The sequence below is a fragment of the Epargyreus clarus genome, unplaced genomic scaffold (genome assembly GCF_041222505.1).
Source record: "Epargyreus clarus isolate Ecla_fem2 unplaced genomic scaffold, WU_Ecla_fem_2.2 ptg000021l, whole genome shotgun sequence".
NCBI classification, from domain to species: domain Eukaryota; kingdom Metazoa; phylum Arthropoda; class Insecta; order Lepidoptera; family Hesperiidae; genus Epargyreus; species Epargyreus clarus.
Genome location: NW_027332228.1, coordinates 13,375,636 through 13,391,321, shown reverse-complemented (window position 1 = coordinate 13,391,321; position 15,686 = coordinate 13,375,636). Strand labels below are relative to the sequence as shown.

The following is a 15,686-nucleotide window of genomic DNA, read 5'->3' as shown; positions in this document are numbered from 1 at the left end:
GTACTCGAGTATCACTATTGGTACTCGAGTATGCAAGTTTATGTACATAAGTACTCGAGTACTGACTCGAGTCGACCTGACTCGGCACATCTCTAAAAGAAACATTATTAGCGTTGTATTCCCACGTAATTTTTAGTATTATATCAGAAAATATAAGTAAATTATATTGTTAATCCCACATAAGAGTACAATGTTGTGCTTCGTTATAATTCAATGACCTGAGTATTTAACTTGCAGAAAAATATAGTTCAACTCAACCAAAATCTAACAATATATTTCAATCGTCATTTAGTCACCTTTGTGCAAAGTCAACATTTATATGAAGTACATATAATAATAAAAAATACTGTGCAGTTGCTTAGTTCTAAGTACCACATAAATAATAATACAAATATACATCAGGTATATGACTATTCATTTACTCAATACGTATTTCTCTTCCCAAAAATCATCACCTAGTCCTAGAATAATAAATAACTTTTAATTTTACCGTGCTGTTGAGTATGATATACTCAAAGCATTGTGCTTGTGAATTGACATCAATTCCATGTTTTATTAAATCAGTTTACTACTAGCGCTTACATAAAATTAAATCTTAATAAGTAGGCAACATAATAATATATATATAGTAACCAAGCTAAGCTCGTTTATATTTTTATATTGTCGTGTGAACTTTTAAGATGATAATTATTGTCACAATTATCGTTCTCTAATGTTGACTTCCAAAAGACAAACAATAAACATTTACAAAACATTATGAACTATGTAATAAAAGTATACAGAAGAAGAAAATAACTAAAAGTAGAATCATTACAAAAATATTCGCTTTAATATAATACTGCTACGTTGCGAATAATAGGTACTTCCAAAACTGGGCGTTTTAATATCAATCTAATAGATTTGTAAATTCAGTCGTTATTTACATCAATACTGTTTTTTTTCTCTAGTTTATTGAGCGAATTTTCATATTCATCGTGTAAGACAACGGTAGTAGCACTTATACTCGAAGGACTATGAGAATGTGTTATATTTGTACGATTACTATCAGCCAAATGTTCGAGTTCATGACTTTCTAAATTGGGTACTCCCGAGCAAATGGAACTTACGCGAGAAGCTGACTTTCTTTCTTCTATGGGCGGCTCTTTTAACGATGTAGGACCAACCAAGTGAAGTAAGGAGCAAAGGAAAAATGTTGCATAGATCCAACTTGCAAACATAATTAAAGCCAAAAATGTCCCTATTTGCGAATAAGGAAGGAGATTCGAACGTAAAAGGAATATTCCCGCGAAACCGGTCGTCAGAGCGGCGGCAACAGTAGGTCCTGAAGACGCAGACAGAGCATATTTTACTCTTGTAGATTTAGTGCCATTTGCGTTCGTATAACTTAGAGCATAATGGAGACTAAAATCCACAGCTAACCCTGCCGATGTCGATATTGCCACACTCTCTAAAATATTTAATTTCCAATTACATAATACTAAGATCGCGATCGTCACCGTTGAAGAGAATATCATAGCTATCAGTGCACAAATACTGACTATAAAACTGAATGTTGCTGGAATTAATACTAAAAAACCTAAACCGGCTGATAATAACAATGCTATCACAGTGCCACTTGCCAATGTTCTTTGAAGATCGTAAAATTGCAGATCTGACAAAAACCATCCGCCTTGCATGCTGGGTGGAGCAGATTTCAACTCATACTGAGTCCAATTCTCTAGATGATTAAAGAAAATATCCATTGCCTTGTGAGACATTGAATATGGAACAACACTTTCAAATTCTACAACTATCGCCGAAACTACTGGTGGATAGGCACCTCTAAGGAATTTCGGGCCAGCAACTCCTGGCATGAAGAATTCACGAGGAGTTTGATACAATGATTCTATAGCCTTTACTATACAAAAATCAAAAATTTCTTTCGTGTAAGGGAATTGTGATGACTCACAGCATGGAGCTCTATTTATTTTGTCTATTTTATCAATACAGCGTCTACTCATGAACATTTTAAAACTTTCAATAAAACAATTTGGCAAAAGGGGACCTAAGGTATGCTGATAAAATGGTTGATTCTTTATTTTAGAACAAAATTCTAACAACCACATTTGTGAACTTGGATCAGATACTGAAAAATCATTATCAAAGATAAGGTGGCCTGTCGAAGCGGGGTCCATATGGTTACCATTATCGACAGCTTTAATACCCCATATCCACCTAAGGGGCATTTTGCTGCCTATCCCAATATCTTTGCTAAATCTTTCAAATATAAACTTTTCTCTATATTCAATATCATACTGTTCAAAGGGATGTGATGTTTGAAAAAGTTGAAACTGCTTAGAATCTGGCAACTGCAGGCCAGGATAGTAAAAAACTACAACAATACTGCAAACCCCTATAGCACCCAATATTACTACGAACCCTATGTACAATCTCGTAACACACGTAATTATAAATCTATTCAATATAATTCTGATATCTTCACCAATCTCGTTAATAGCTTTACAAATTACACCTAACATCTTTTGTTTTCTATTTGTATACATTTTAACATCTAGGATAAATACTGATACAGGCAGCCAACTGATCATTAATACAAAGTTAACTAAAACCGATGTCCCTGCAAAAACGCTGAAACAATTTATGGCTGGAATGTAGCTGACGTAGGAAGCAAAAAATGCAACGGCTGTTGTCAATGTGGTTATAAATATTGCCACAACAGAATGTTTTAAAGTTTCCACAAGGATTTGGACGAGAATTGTCTCCCCTGCACTAGAGACATTTTTAATATCAGTCAAACCGTTCTCTTCACTTATAACATTATCACGTATGAGTTGCTTACTGATCATTTTCCAAATTTTAACATATAAAAATGCGTCATCAGCGCCGATACCTATCACGACAACTACAACTAGTAAATTCATAAAAGGAAAAAAATCCAAATTGAACACAAAAATATACAAAAAATAAGCTATACCGAGAGAATATGTTATAGCTATAAACAACAAAAAACTGAGGATAAAAGACTTTGTATAAATCCAAACGGATATAAAAACAAAGATTCCTCCGAGGGCTATAAGCCAACTATCTTCAACAATCCATAAGTCAAACAATGCATTTTTGAGCCCAAAATCAATAGCAGGTATAAAGAGTGTACTGTACGACAAATTAGTATTTTGTAACTTCTGATAGTACGGCAGCACCGTACTGCTGCATGGCAAGGGGAGAAACAACATAGTATCCTTCACAAATTCAGCAGTGAAGTCGGGTGGGGAGAAAGAATATGCATCAATTGTATAAAATAAAAGATTATAGACAGCGTCATACTGAGAGCAGTATTTCGGTACACTGCACCTGTCTAACTCGCATGACGCCATCAAAGTGAAATTATGGAAATAACCAGCACATTTCTTAAGAATACCAACAGCTCTATCAACATCTAATCTAGTTAAATTTTCACAAGAGTCTTTTCCTGATATTAAAGCTATATAATTAGGTACACTCCATATCGGACAACACATCTCTTCAGAATGCGCTGATCTTTGGCACAGGTTGTAGTAATCGTCGCCACCTACCTCAATCAACAAAGACTGCATTCGGCAAACTTTACCCACATTTTCAAATGTCAGCATTGATGTATTGTCGGAACTGGTCACGACTAGATGAGCATAATCTGCCATAGGAGATCCACATACACCTGATGCATAATTGTGATCGACTGGTTTCCCTCGCGTTTTTTGCATGTCTTTGAGAGAAACCCACTGCCGTCTTGTATGGTCTTTCAGATACACTGTGTTTTCGTCTTCGTACGACACATTCTTGCCGAAACCCCAGTGAACATGCTCTTTAGAAATGTTCCTTTCAAGAGGCCTGTATGATGCTTTCGCAAAGTTTGTTTTGTTCTTTATTTTTTTCTTCTTATGCTCCTTTTTTGGACGTCCACGACCTGATCTTGGCTTATCATGCGTAACTCTATTATTGTAAGTGCGATTCATACGTATTTGATCCTCGACTTCCTTAGGGTTGACTGCTAGTCGCCGGGACGGTCTCGTTTCTTCGATAAGATTTTCCCAAGCTATAAATCGATGGGCCAAAGTTGTGCCACGCGTTTCGAAGCCCACAGTGGGATCCGTGAACGATGGAGGGTCGTGGAACACCAGCGGAATCACAGTTAAAACTGTGGATACAACACTCACGGCAAAAAGAAATAGGTAGGGATGTCGAACAATAAACTTGGCGTATGCGGACAGCATTTTGAAATGCTGACTTCATACTTATTTTTCTACACCATTTTTCCGTAACAGATTGTTTCATTTCCTACTTTAAAGCTGGTCTACCTCTAAAAACGTATTGATCACATTTTTTTAAACCAAAATATTTCGTTCTTTACAAAATAACATGACAAAATTACAATAACATGACATGACATACAAATAAAGTAGAGTATTGCCAGAATAAAATTGCTTTATCACATAGTAGATTTTGCATTTAAATTTGCAAAGAATCAAGAACCAAGCTCAAGAAATTATTAATAATGTTTATAATATTACTCCATTAACAGGTAAAAATATCAGTTGAATAAACCTTTTAATTATAAAGCATTTTAACACGCTTTTATTTATTAATTAGAGTCACGTTATTATCGATTACATTAAATGTGCCGTATTATATGCGATGATTATATTATCAAATAAATGACTACACAACCCATTTAGTATTATATCCCTGTATAGGTTACTATCTATACTCTTCGTTATATTCTATGAAAATAAAATGATGATATTGTAAATTACATAATCTGTAGATAAAATGTTAATCTGTGAATTTCAGCATCTTCCCCGATTTAGTATTTAAAAATTTCAGATTAATCAATACCTACCAGTATAGAATAGAAATCAAATAAAGGAAAAACTACTTATAATTTATTCGAGCGACCTATTTTAAAATTACTAATTTTAAATACTGGCAACATTATTCTTGTCTCTGACATCTTGTGATCACAAGACTTCTCCGTTTTGAGTTTTCTGTCAAGGCAGAAATTGGAGAAAAAAAGGCCTTCCCCTTCGGGATCCAGAGGTTTAACGACTCCAAGTGATTCACCAAATATCTCAAGATGAGATACTTCTTAACTTACCTGTTTGTGCTCCTCGTAGCCATCACCATACCGATATTTTCGATGTACTACCTACTCAATGGAAAGGGTGAGCAGATAAGCTTTGGATGGTTTCTGGAGAACACGTCCCCCTACATGTGGGGGACTTTGGGTATCGCTTTCGCCGTGGCCTTCTCCGTGGTGGGCGCGGCCATGGGCATCCACACGACCGGCGTGAGCATAGTGGGAGGTGGTGTCAAAGCTCCAAGAATCAAGACCAAGAACTTGATCTCGGTCATCTTCTGCGAGGCCGTGGCCATTTACGGATTGATCACCGCGATCGTGCTGTCTGGTATGTTAGAGAAGTACACGGAGCCGGTGATAGATCTCAACATCAAGCAACAAAACTGGATGGCTGGGTATGTCATGTTCGGCGCTGGTCTGGCGGTGGGTCTCGTGAACCTGTTCTGCGGTATTGCTGTGGGCATCGTGGGTTCTGGCGCGGCGCTGGCTGACGCGGCCAATGCTGCCCTCTTCGTCAAGATCCTTATTGTGGAGATTTTCGGATCTGCCATTGGTCTCTTCGGCCTGATCGTGGGCATTTACATGACGTCAAAGGTCAAAATGGGCAACCAGTAACTTAAGAAGAAAACATACTTGAAGATAAGTGTAAGTTATTTTTACATATAATTAAAAGTAGATTAAAGATTGTCAATGAGTAAATGGGTATTTTCATTGGGTCGAAGTAAAGTGAGGTATGGAGTTGTAAAACTTCTCATTCTGACAGGAGACTTGCCCAGCTATGGGATAAAAATGGGGATAATGTCACTAAAAATTGTTATAATGATAATAGACATTGATGTAATTAGTACATTTTAACTGACCTCAAAAAAGCAGAAGGATCACAATCAATTTATAAAATATATGTTCAGTTTTTTAAAAATGAACCATTTTCTTAGTATTAAATATTTTTTTAATTCAGTTGAGGCCATATTACTTTATTGGACAGACATTAATATTCAGTCTTGTCTAATAAGTTAATTAATATTGAAATTAGATTGCAGTCATTTTATCATAAGGCCCGGTAATGTTCAGATAACATTCTTGTGTACACATACTTTTTGACAGCAGCTGTCAGTTTTTTTTAACATAGATCAATAAACATGTGACCTAATTCTGTTTACTCAATGACCAGTCTCAACATTAACATTTTTTCATAATATTCTGGTTGAAGCTTGGTCCCCTTGTATTTATATTTACTTACACAGTAACATTAATTTATTTGTAATAGAATGTTGAATAGGAATGAATAATTGATTTGAATTTAAAATAAACACATGACATTTGTCATGATGGTTCTTTTTTTAGAGTTATCCACATTAAGATCCAATGGGTAAAAAATTGAACCCTATTTCTAAGCCCATTGTCTTTCACAGGGCTCTATCTTTTGTAGATATTAAAAAAATTACATATAATCCAGCAAATGTTAAGCAGTTGCCGTGGCTGATATTCATATTACTAAAATCAATTTTACTATCAATAGGAGTCTAGTTTTAAATCAATCATAGATAGATTTTTGTCTTTACATGTCTATTGACAAGTAATTTCTGAATCCTAAAAGACATGGCACGTAGTAACCATATGGAACTAATCTTTATTGACTATATGACTTATTTTAAGGAAACTAAAGTTTTTACTCATGAATGAGATTCATAGAGCTGTTTTTCCTGTGTTGATAAATATGTAGACCTAGCACAGAAATTAAATTCATAATATTTTAAATATCTATTACACACTTTAGAATTATGTTCTGTAACTTGCAAATGCAAATGTGTCTGTTATACTTAAAATAAATGTTGAATAACACACATTAATTATAGAATGGATGGGGAAAATCTGTAAATTTAATTTTGAAGTAGCATTTATACCCTATATAGAATATACACTTATGCATCATTAATAGTATGAATTTTATTTATTACCATGTTTCCTACTTGTATAAAAAGTTTAATTATTTATTTAGACATTTATTATATTAGATGGCTTAAAGTATTTAATGAGATTTTTCACTAAACTTGTAGGTGCTGCTTTTTGTGACTTGTTGTTACTGATGTGTTACATACTTCCATAGTTCATTATTAATTTATATTTTTGTATTTTTTCAGCAGACAAAGCACTGGACCACCTGCCATCCTGACCTTGACCTGCAAAGCCAGTGCTCGAAGCAAAAATTATATTATATCAAGGAGTAACATAAAGCTTTTGAAGTTTAATATAAGTGTTGGACTTGAGTATTTCTGAATCACACTTTGTTTTGTTGATGTGTTACTGTAAATGTATTTAATTTGTATAATAATCTTGATGACTATAGTTCTGTACAACATCTGGTCTTAGCACAAGCTAATAGGAATTAAGAGGAGCTACATCTGTCATATGCTGTTCCATATGCTATTCATATTCATTCAGTTTTGTGCTTTGGTGGAAGGTACATTTGAGGCAACTATCTTAGACCTCAAGAGTAACAACACATCTGTGAATGGCTTTAGGTAGAACCCCCTGTTCTTCAAAGAATTGATTGCATATGTCTATGGACAGCAGTGACCACTTGCTATTAGGACTGCATGCTGGTTTGCAATTTCAATCTAAGAAATGCTTTATTATTTTGAACAAAATAGTGTAACAATTTTGATTTTGTTTGGTGGATAGAATTACATCTAATTAGGTTTGCGAAAATGCTAATATAAAATATGTGACAAATGGAAAAATCCTCTTTGAAGTATTAAAAAGCTTTCTGTGTGTTGTGATTTTTTTCAATTGAAACACTTCTAATCTTTGCAAGGCAACATTTTAAATAATTAAATTATTATATGTATTTTCTATTCGTGCTTAGATCTTAGATGTTAAATGGAACATGTCCAGCTTGTATTGGAGTGTTTTAGACGACTTTTTAACCAATAGACTTGCGTGTAATACCATATCACAGTGCCCTGATGTTGAACTGACTAGATACACATTGTAATACTAATTAAAGGTTTAATTAGCTACTCAACTTTCAAAGCAGTTTCACTGAGATTATTAGGTACATTTTAACAAGCAATGTTGTGTCTAGTCAATTTGTGTAAGGCTTAAACATTCCATGAAATCTTAATACAATTTTGTGAAAGCTTTGATTGGTTTATTGCCAGTGAATGTAAATAAGACAGTTTCATGTTAAAATTCTCCAATCGATGACACAGATTTCAGAGTAACTCGTCATACGTTGCAGCATTACGCAATTATAAGAGTTATTGAGTGCTCATGAATTTGGTGTGCTATTGAAGGCACTTTTAGAACTTACCAAGGTCGTATGTAAAATATATTTATTTCTTATATAAAAAAATAATCCACATACTTTCGCTAAGTGCAAATTATGCATCTGTGTCTCGCTGGAAGTTTTTAAGTGTTTACCGAGTAATGTTTTCCGAACGAACTATGTATACTATACCCTATATTTTCTGTAATAAAATCTTATTGTTACTACCACTTGTAAATATTAGTTCGCTTCCTTGTATTTCAAAGGAACACACTAATTTATTATACTTGTAAATTCATATCCTTAAAATTTATTATTAGGTATCTATTCGACGTTAATACTTAACGATTGTGGGTTTCGTCGATTCGTGAGCGCTAAACGTGTACACACTGAATAAAATATGAAAGTATTATAATGTCAGCCTAAGAGCCGTTACTGAAGCGTTTCTAAGTTAAATATATTTGTGCAAATGTAGATATTATGTATGTTGATGAATAAATAGCTAAAAGTTTGTCGTTTTTATTTCATAGATCTAATTCCTTTCGACCTTAGTGCCATTTTCTGCCAAAACGTGACATGTTGCGTAACGAATTATTATCAGTCTTGTGTTGTATAATAGGTATGTTATCTTGTAGAATATATTTTCAATATAGGAAATGATTTTAGAATATATGAATGTAAACTATGGTAGTTACTACTGAAAATCCACAAATTCGGACACATTTTTAAGAGGTCATAAAGTCTAACTTCACATTTTTTATTTAAAGTGGCTATGTGGCTATTAATACTTTAAATTACAATGGCTGCAGTGCTTTAAAGTTGGCTTGACAGTATGATAGCACACATACATATTCATGGTATTATATTATGCAGACGTTAGCCTATTTTTATAATTAAATTAAAAGGACCAAAGTGAAAAGTTTGCCAGTTATGACAATTTTTGTCACTAGGTGTCACCAATATCAGTGTACTTCCAGGCCACAATGCTTTTCATTATTTTCGAAATTATACTTCTTATGAGGCGTTTGGAAAAAATGATGGTGTTTTTATCCAAAAACCAACAGATTTTAGTAAACACCCTTGGTTGGAAATTTAGATTAGTTGAAAATTTTGGAAAGTATTTACGTGCCAGCTTCATATTATTTTCAATACGTACCTACTCAAGTTTACCTTTAGTCATTTCGAATGTGTTTTGTTACACTATATTCTATAGTACTAAAATGTTAATGCATTTTTTTCGGTGCATTTTTTAAAGTAATAAAATATATTTTTTCGAAGTTTGCATTGCAATTATTTATTAAAAAATGCTTCATCTAGTACGTTGAGAGCACTACCCTAAACGCTCCTCATGAGTTGCTCAATTTCTAAATTTTAGGGTACGATATATTACGCAAAAGTAAAATTCGGAACCAGTTAATATATACCTACCCTTTGATCGGAACCACTCCGTGTATAGGTTCGCTATAACAATAAATCCTACAAATAAAAAAAAAACCTATATTTTCAGCGTTTTGTATTGTTATTAAATACATGTACTGTGGAAATATCTTTAGACATATAAAATGGAGATCTTGCCTAGATGAGTAAAATTTTACTTATGTAAGGATCTATAAAGATCTAGACAAAATATCTTTCTATTTTTCGCATTTTTCTATTTATAAAATGTTATTTATTAAACATTGGTATTGATAAAAAGATCGGCAAAATTTTATGCGTAAACTTTTTAATTTAAGCTTTTTTATCAATGCAATCGAACTTTTCACAACAATTTTACTCGAATCCAGTTCCGAGCTTTATGGCATTCAATATGTACCAAGTTTAGGTACCAGGGTAACATAACTGTGGAGGAGATTATTTTTTCAAAGAAATTTATATTATTAAGCAGGTTATAGATCAATGATTATGCATATAACTCGCTCTAAGCGTGTGTGATAAAGAATGAGTGAGCCCAAAGAGTAAAATAATATATGGGAAAAGAGTACCCTCTTGCGGGATATTTATGCATCTCATTTAAAAGCGCCATCTGTATTTCGTTGCGCGCAATAAAATCGTTGTTCAAAAGTACCTATATTATGTGTATTTGCCATATTATGCTATAGATGTGTACATATATGTTGGTATTATTAGAATACTTATTTTACTTGTACTTAAGTATTAAAAATATTAAAGGGGTTGTAAAAATAAAAGTCAAAGTTGATAAATAGCTCATTTTTTATTTTTATTGTTTTTGTGTTTGTCATAATAACTTTGTGCTATAATTTTGGTTTCGTCGTTACCATTGTATTTTATCTTTCCTGACAATATTCTATTGACTGACCTACACCAGCTGTATAACAAAATATTACAAGTGTTACACATAAAATATTCCTGTAATTGTATTTTATGCTCCGAACATTTGGATGGAAAGTTAACTAATAAATTAGCAAAAGCAATTATGTTTTTTTGTATGTTTTTCTTTTGTATGTCTTTTTGTATTAAAAAAGATTCCGTAATGTTTTGTAGGTTTTGGAAACAATTTTGTATTTCTTTGCTTGGATAACATAACCAGCTTTTATGTTTATACTCTTTTAATAAAATCATTATTTAGATTGTTATTGTTAATATCTAATAAACCTTTTACAATATGTTTGAGACATTTTGTCAGGACCCATCCACATACATAATTTCTTTGTCCAGAATCATTTTCTTTTATATCATTGAGCAATATTGAGCTATTAAAATTAATTATATCATTACCTTCCTGGGGAACATCAGGAGTTTTTTCATTTATGAAAAATTTAAATGATTGTAATAATTCACAACCATCTTCTTCACAGTTTGCTTTTTTGAATGGTTTGCATTATAATTATTTAATAATAAAGCTTTAAATGCCCCTTCAAATGCAACAGTGTTAGGGGCAATATTTTTCGCTCCGTAACTCCTTATGTTCCCAAAGAAGTTTTCTAAAGGGTCCTGATTTAAATTTCTTGTCAACAATGCATCAAATTTATATTTTTTAGATAATATTTTCCAAATTGATTCCATACCTTCAATCGTTTTAATTAAATTGTTTACAGATGGTACTGTAGATTCAGTTAATCGAATATTGTCACCTTGTTATAAATTTTAATAAATTTTACACTTTTTAAAATGGTCTTTGCCTTCTTCCAAAGTTCATGATGGGGAGATTTACCTTTAATGGGACCTTTATATATTTTACCATTTGGTATATGCAATGTATTAACATTCAATGTATCAAAGACATTGTTTAACAATATTGTTATGTCTACAAGGTCCCGACATTCTTGAGGCAGATCTCCCCTGGCCGTTAAATGATCTGTAACAACAGCTACACTGTGACTAAAGAGTTGCGTTGCTGTTTTAACCCTCATTTTATTAATTTTTTGAGGGTTCACATGCTCCTCACTAAATTTATGTAAGAGTCTTAGCTCACCACAGGACTTATCTGCGGCATACACCATTTGAAAATACACCCATTTGACAGTTTTTCTTTCATTTTTTATGGTGTATACCATATCTTTGTTAATTAAGTTATTTCTTATTCCTTTGATTAAGTGAGGAGCATCAAATAATGGTATAATATTATGACCATTGAGAAATATCAGATCATAACAATTCTCTAGTCGCATGTAAGCTGCTTTTGAATCATTAATTAATTCTGTTACAGCACTAACATTTACTGGACTTTGGTCACATACAGTATTTATTACTATAAGTCCACAATCAAAAATATGCTTCACAACTGTTTTAATAGTTGCTTTTAATTCTACTTTACCCAATCTATTAGTAAAATAGTAAGCAACCGGTTGTTTAAAATTGTTTTTTATACCTTTTACCATAAAAACAAGAACATGGTCTGCTATGTTCTTATTTTCATTGGTTGTGAACCCCTCTAAAGAATCCTTCTGTTTGTTATAAGATATTTGAGGATTCAGTGACATCTCATCAAATGATAAACTGCATGTCCGATCTGATATGTCCAAACATTTTACATTTTTTTAAATTTTATTAAAAATAATGGCATTTATGCCTGGACATAATTTTACGTCACTTAACAATTTTTTCATTGCCTTACTTGAAGGCAACGTAAAATATTTGCACAAAAGTGAATAGCTTTTTGGACTATTCTTATATAGTGATAAGGAAAGTAGTTTCTCTTCCAGTGAAAAGCGTCTTCCTTTTGATTTTTTGCCAGACTGGCATTGCATGCTTACAAATAATTGTGCTGGTTTTGTCATCTTTTCAACTACACTATTGAAAACCATATCACTAGACATTTTATGTGCACTCTCCAGTCGTGACTTAAAAGTCACACATCGCTTGCGCAAGCGACATATTTCGGATTTTAAATACAGTGTAAACTCTATATAACGGCACTGAAGGGACTGTGCATTTTATGGCGTTATAGAGAGTGGTTGTTAAATGGAGAGAAGAAAAATCAGAATTAGAAAAAGAAAAAGTCTATTTCAGTCTAGTGTTAGTAGTTATGTACATAAAAAAGAATCTTATTTGAACGCTATTGCGTGTTGTTTTTTTTTGTCTGACGTCTTTTGCTGCACCAGTAATTTTGTTGTATTTTTTTCATTATATTATTCATATCTTCTGATATTGAGGCATCTTGGTAAACAAAAGAACGAATTTCTTAAAAAGTTCCGTATGCATGATGCCTACAGTCGAGTGTATTGCGGGCTAGGATAATAAAGCGACAAAAGAACGTACACAGGTGCGCAGTTTTTACTAATTTTAGCAACTTAAAAGGTACTTTTTTTACTCAATTGTGGTCGTTATTGAGAGTGGGTGTAATGCTATGTAGAGTGTATCATTGTATGGAATACAAGCTAAACCAACTAAGCCAATTGATATCGACGCTTTATAGAGTTTGTCGTTAAATCGAGTGACGTTACATGGAGTTTACACTGTATTTTATTTTTGTGAACAGAGGCTTCATTTGGACACAAGTATGCTTCTCCATTATCTGTTTAGTAGCACCTGCAAATATACAAAGCAAAGTGTTAAGAAAACATTACAGCAACACTGAATCAATCAGTTTTAAAATTTTATTATAGCAAATTTGTATATTGTTAAGATCAAATAAAAGTATCTCATAATTTTACCATCTGTAAAGGTGCTTATTAAATAAAAACTAGGACATAAGATAAGATATACAGAGATAATATAATATACCTTTTATCGTTTTATTTCTTCGTTGTCTGCTAATCACACTGTAACTGTGTTCCATTCTTATGGCATGCCAAGTATTACTCGAACACCCTGCAAAATTAAACGGTGAACCAGTTAAAGATTAAAAGATCATCCAAGAGCAAAAATTTACATGTCTACAACAAATGATCATGCAAGAAAAGTGATTTTAATTAAGATTAAATGATCATCTGCACCCATTGAGGATGGTCACCTCATGTCTGTTTGTTTTAACAACATCATACCACAAATTAGGGTGGCGATTGTACCACCCCAGTACAATGAAACATATTCAACCACTTTTTTTACTTTTATTGACATATCCCTTCACAGGTTGTGCAACCTGATTCAGGTTGAGTTTGACTGATTTTAGTAGTAAATTTGGACTTGAAAGGATATGTTGCATAATGGAACACAATAAATGATGATAATTACCTGTAAGAGATGATGCTATAGATGCAGCAGTATTAGGTATTATATTCTCCACATTACTAGAACCAGGTTGCGCGATGTCTTGTACAATACTTCCATCTAAAAATAAACATCATGGCCTATTATCGTAGTAACATTTGTATTCGGTTTTTCAGTTATGTTGAATGTTATTAAGAAACAATTTTAATAAGGATTGTTAAAAGATTTGGGTGGTTAATAACAGTATCCAAAAAATTCCACTCAATTACCTGTGAGACTTGATGATGTTATGGTGATTGAAGCATTAAATCTATCATTTTGCAAGTTGCTAGAACCAGGTAGTATACTGTTTTCTACATTACTTTCACCTAAAAATAAATGCTTCTTTATTTTTTGTGATATATGTATATTGTCTTGCAGTTTATTTTGAGTAATTAGAAATATATAGAAATATATAGAAATAATATTGTAAATTTAATAAAACTCACCAGACAAATGTACAGAAGGTATGGCTAATGCATGCAACCGTTTATAACGGTTTCTGTCTTTGTCAGTAAAATGAATACTACAAACTTTTTTCTTCCTGTAATATTCAACATCTGCCTGTGTTTCCAGTTTACCACCAACCAGAGTTACCCAGGCTTTGAACCGGCTAAAATACTTTTCAGGATTCGGAAAGCAATGCATGACAACTCCTGAAATAAGTAATGGTAACACAATTTAATAAAGGTAAATTAAATACTAACGAAGAAGTGATGTAAGTCAAATGAAAAATATAAGTATTTTCTTACCACTAGTTCGACATCCAAATGAGCAAGCTCTCCCCATAATGCTAAGAATGGCAAAATAACACGAATAACACTAAACTAAAAGGCGTCCTTTTCGCACAAAATAACACGTAAACAGCGTCTTTTCGCACAAAACAACGTCCTATCGTAAAGCACTAAACTGAAATTTTCGCACAAAACGTCCTTTCGTAAAATACAGGAAACACTACCTAGAAGACTCAACAGCAAGGCGAAGGAACATGTAGCTCAACTTAACGCACTTACTGGAGATATTCAGGCAGTGAAACATGCATTAAAGTCACAAATTTTAGCAAACAACAAATACGCGCGCACACGCATTCGCATCCACCATATTTGTGATTGGAATATATGTCAAAACCGTAAAAATGACATTACTGTACTTGCCCGTACGCAAAATTGACCATTTAACTTGTAATCGTATAATTTTTAATAAAAATTAAGGACATATCTAAATAACATGTTTATTGCAATAGCTGTAAATACATTTTTTAAGTATTATTTGGTACAATTTATTTATTTTTAGACTTAAATTATACATTTGTAACAAATTTTCTATTAAGCGACATCTGTCGTGACATTTATTAAACATAACATAGAAATGTAACGCGATAAAATATAGATGGCGTACTTCGAAATGAAAACGTCACAATGTATATGGAAGTGTACCCCCCTGAGTGAGCCAAATACAGACTACAGTGGTTCTACTTATATTTTGCGTTGATGTCGTTGATGATGATATTCAACTCCGAGATATTGCTTCGAGATGTCGGACTACAATAAAAACTAACCCAACTAAATTTTAATATTTTATTAATTATTGTCAAATAGCATCATGTGTGGGAATGATACAAAACATCGCCGTTTGGTTCGATCACATTAAAGAAAG

General features: G+C 32.8%; 3 protein-coding genes across 4 annotated transcripts; 1 reads left to right on the top strand and 2 right to left on the bottom strand.

The window, feature by feature from the left end:
* Nucleotides 1-398: 398 nt before the first annotated feature.
* On the bottom strand, nt 399-4,435 carry disp (RND transporter family member dispatched). The gene has a single exon (XM_073084666.1). The coding sequence runs from the start codon at nt 4,248-4,250 to the stop codon at nt 909-911; it is 3,342 nt and encodes a 1,113-aa protein (XP_072940767.1). The 5' UTR covers nt 4,251-4,435; the 3' UTR covers nt 399-908.
* A 530-nt stretch (nt 4,436-4,965) lies between these two features.
* Nucleotides 4,966-8,892, top strand: VhaPPA1-1 (Vacuolar H[+] ATPase PPA1 subunit 1). Of its 2 annotated transcripts, none has more exons than XM_073084098.1 (2): nt 4,966-5,758; nt 7,258-8,892. In XM_073084098.1, exon 1 carries the CDS (start codon nt 5,111-5,113, stop codon nt 5,726-5,728), a length of 618 nt encoding a protein of 205 aa, XP_072940199.1. In that variant the 5' UTR covers nt 4,966-5,110; the 3' UTR covers nt 5,729-5,758; nt 7,258-8,892. The 2 variants fall into 2 exon arrangements, with proteins under 2 accessions (XP_072940199.1, XP_072940198.1); XM_073084097.1 differs by having other exon boundaries at nt 7,255-8,892.
* Nucleotides 8,893-13,281: 4,389 nt separating this feature from the next.
* On the bottom strand, nt 13,282-15,132 carry LOC140750803 (uncharacterized). The gene is made up of 6 exons (XM_073084526.1): nt 14,783-15,132; nt 14,480-14,686; nt 14,261-14,359; nt 14,016-14,111; nt 13,566-13,652; nt 13,282-13,370 (listed from the first exon to the last, which is right to left on the bottom strand). The coding sequence occupies exons 1-6, from the start codon at nt 14,817-14,819 to the stop codon at nt 13,282-13,284; spliced, it is 615 nt and encodes a 204-aa protein (XP_072940627.1). The 5' UTR covers nt 14,820-15,132.
* Between the last annotated feature and the right edge of the window lie 554 nt (nt 15,133-15,686).

What these genes read in the sequence shown, in the direction of transcription:
- disp (XM_073084666.1), bottom strand. Translation starts at nt 4,250, where the DNA reads ATGCTGTCCGCATACGCCAAGTTTATTGTTCGACATCCCTACCTATTT.
- VhaPPA1-1 (XM_073084098.1), top strand. Translation starts at nt 5,111, where the DNA reads ATGAGATACTTCTTAACTTACCTGTTTGTGCTCCTCGTAGCCATCACC.
- LOC140750803 (XM_073084526.1), bottom strand. Translation starts at nt 14,819, where the DNA reads ATGGGGAGAGCTTGCTCATTTGGATGTCGAACTAGTG. An exon ending in ACCTTCTGTACATTTGTCTG is followed by an intron (nt 14,360 to 14,479) that starts GTGAGTTTTATT and finishes ATTTATTTTTAG; the next exon opens with GTGAAAGTAATGTAGAAAAC. An exon ending in AAGAAATAAAACGATAAAAG is followed by an intron (nt 13,371 to 13,565) that starts GTATATTATATT and finishes GTATATTTGCAG; the next exon opens with GTGCTACTAAACAGATAATG.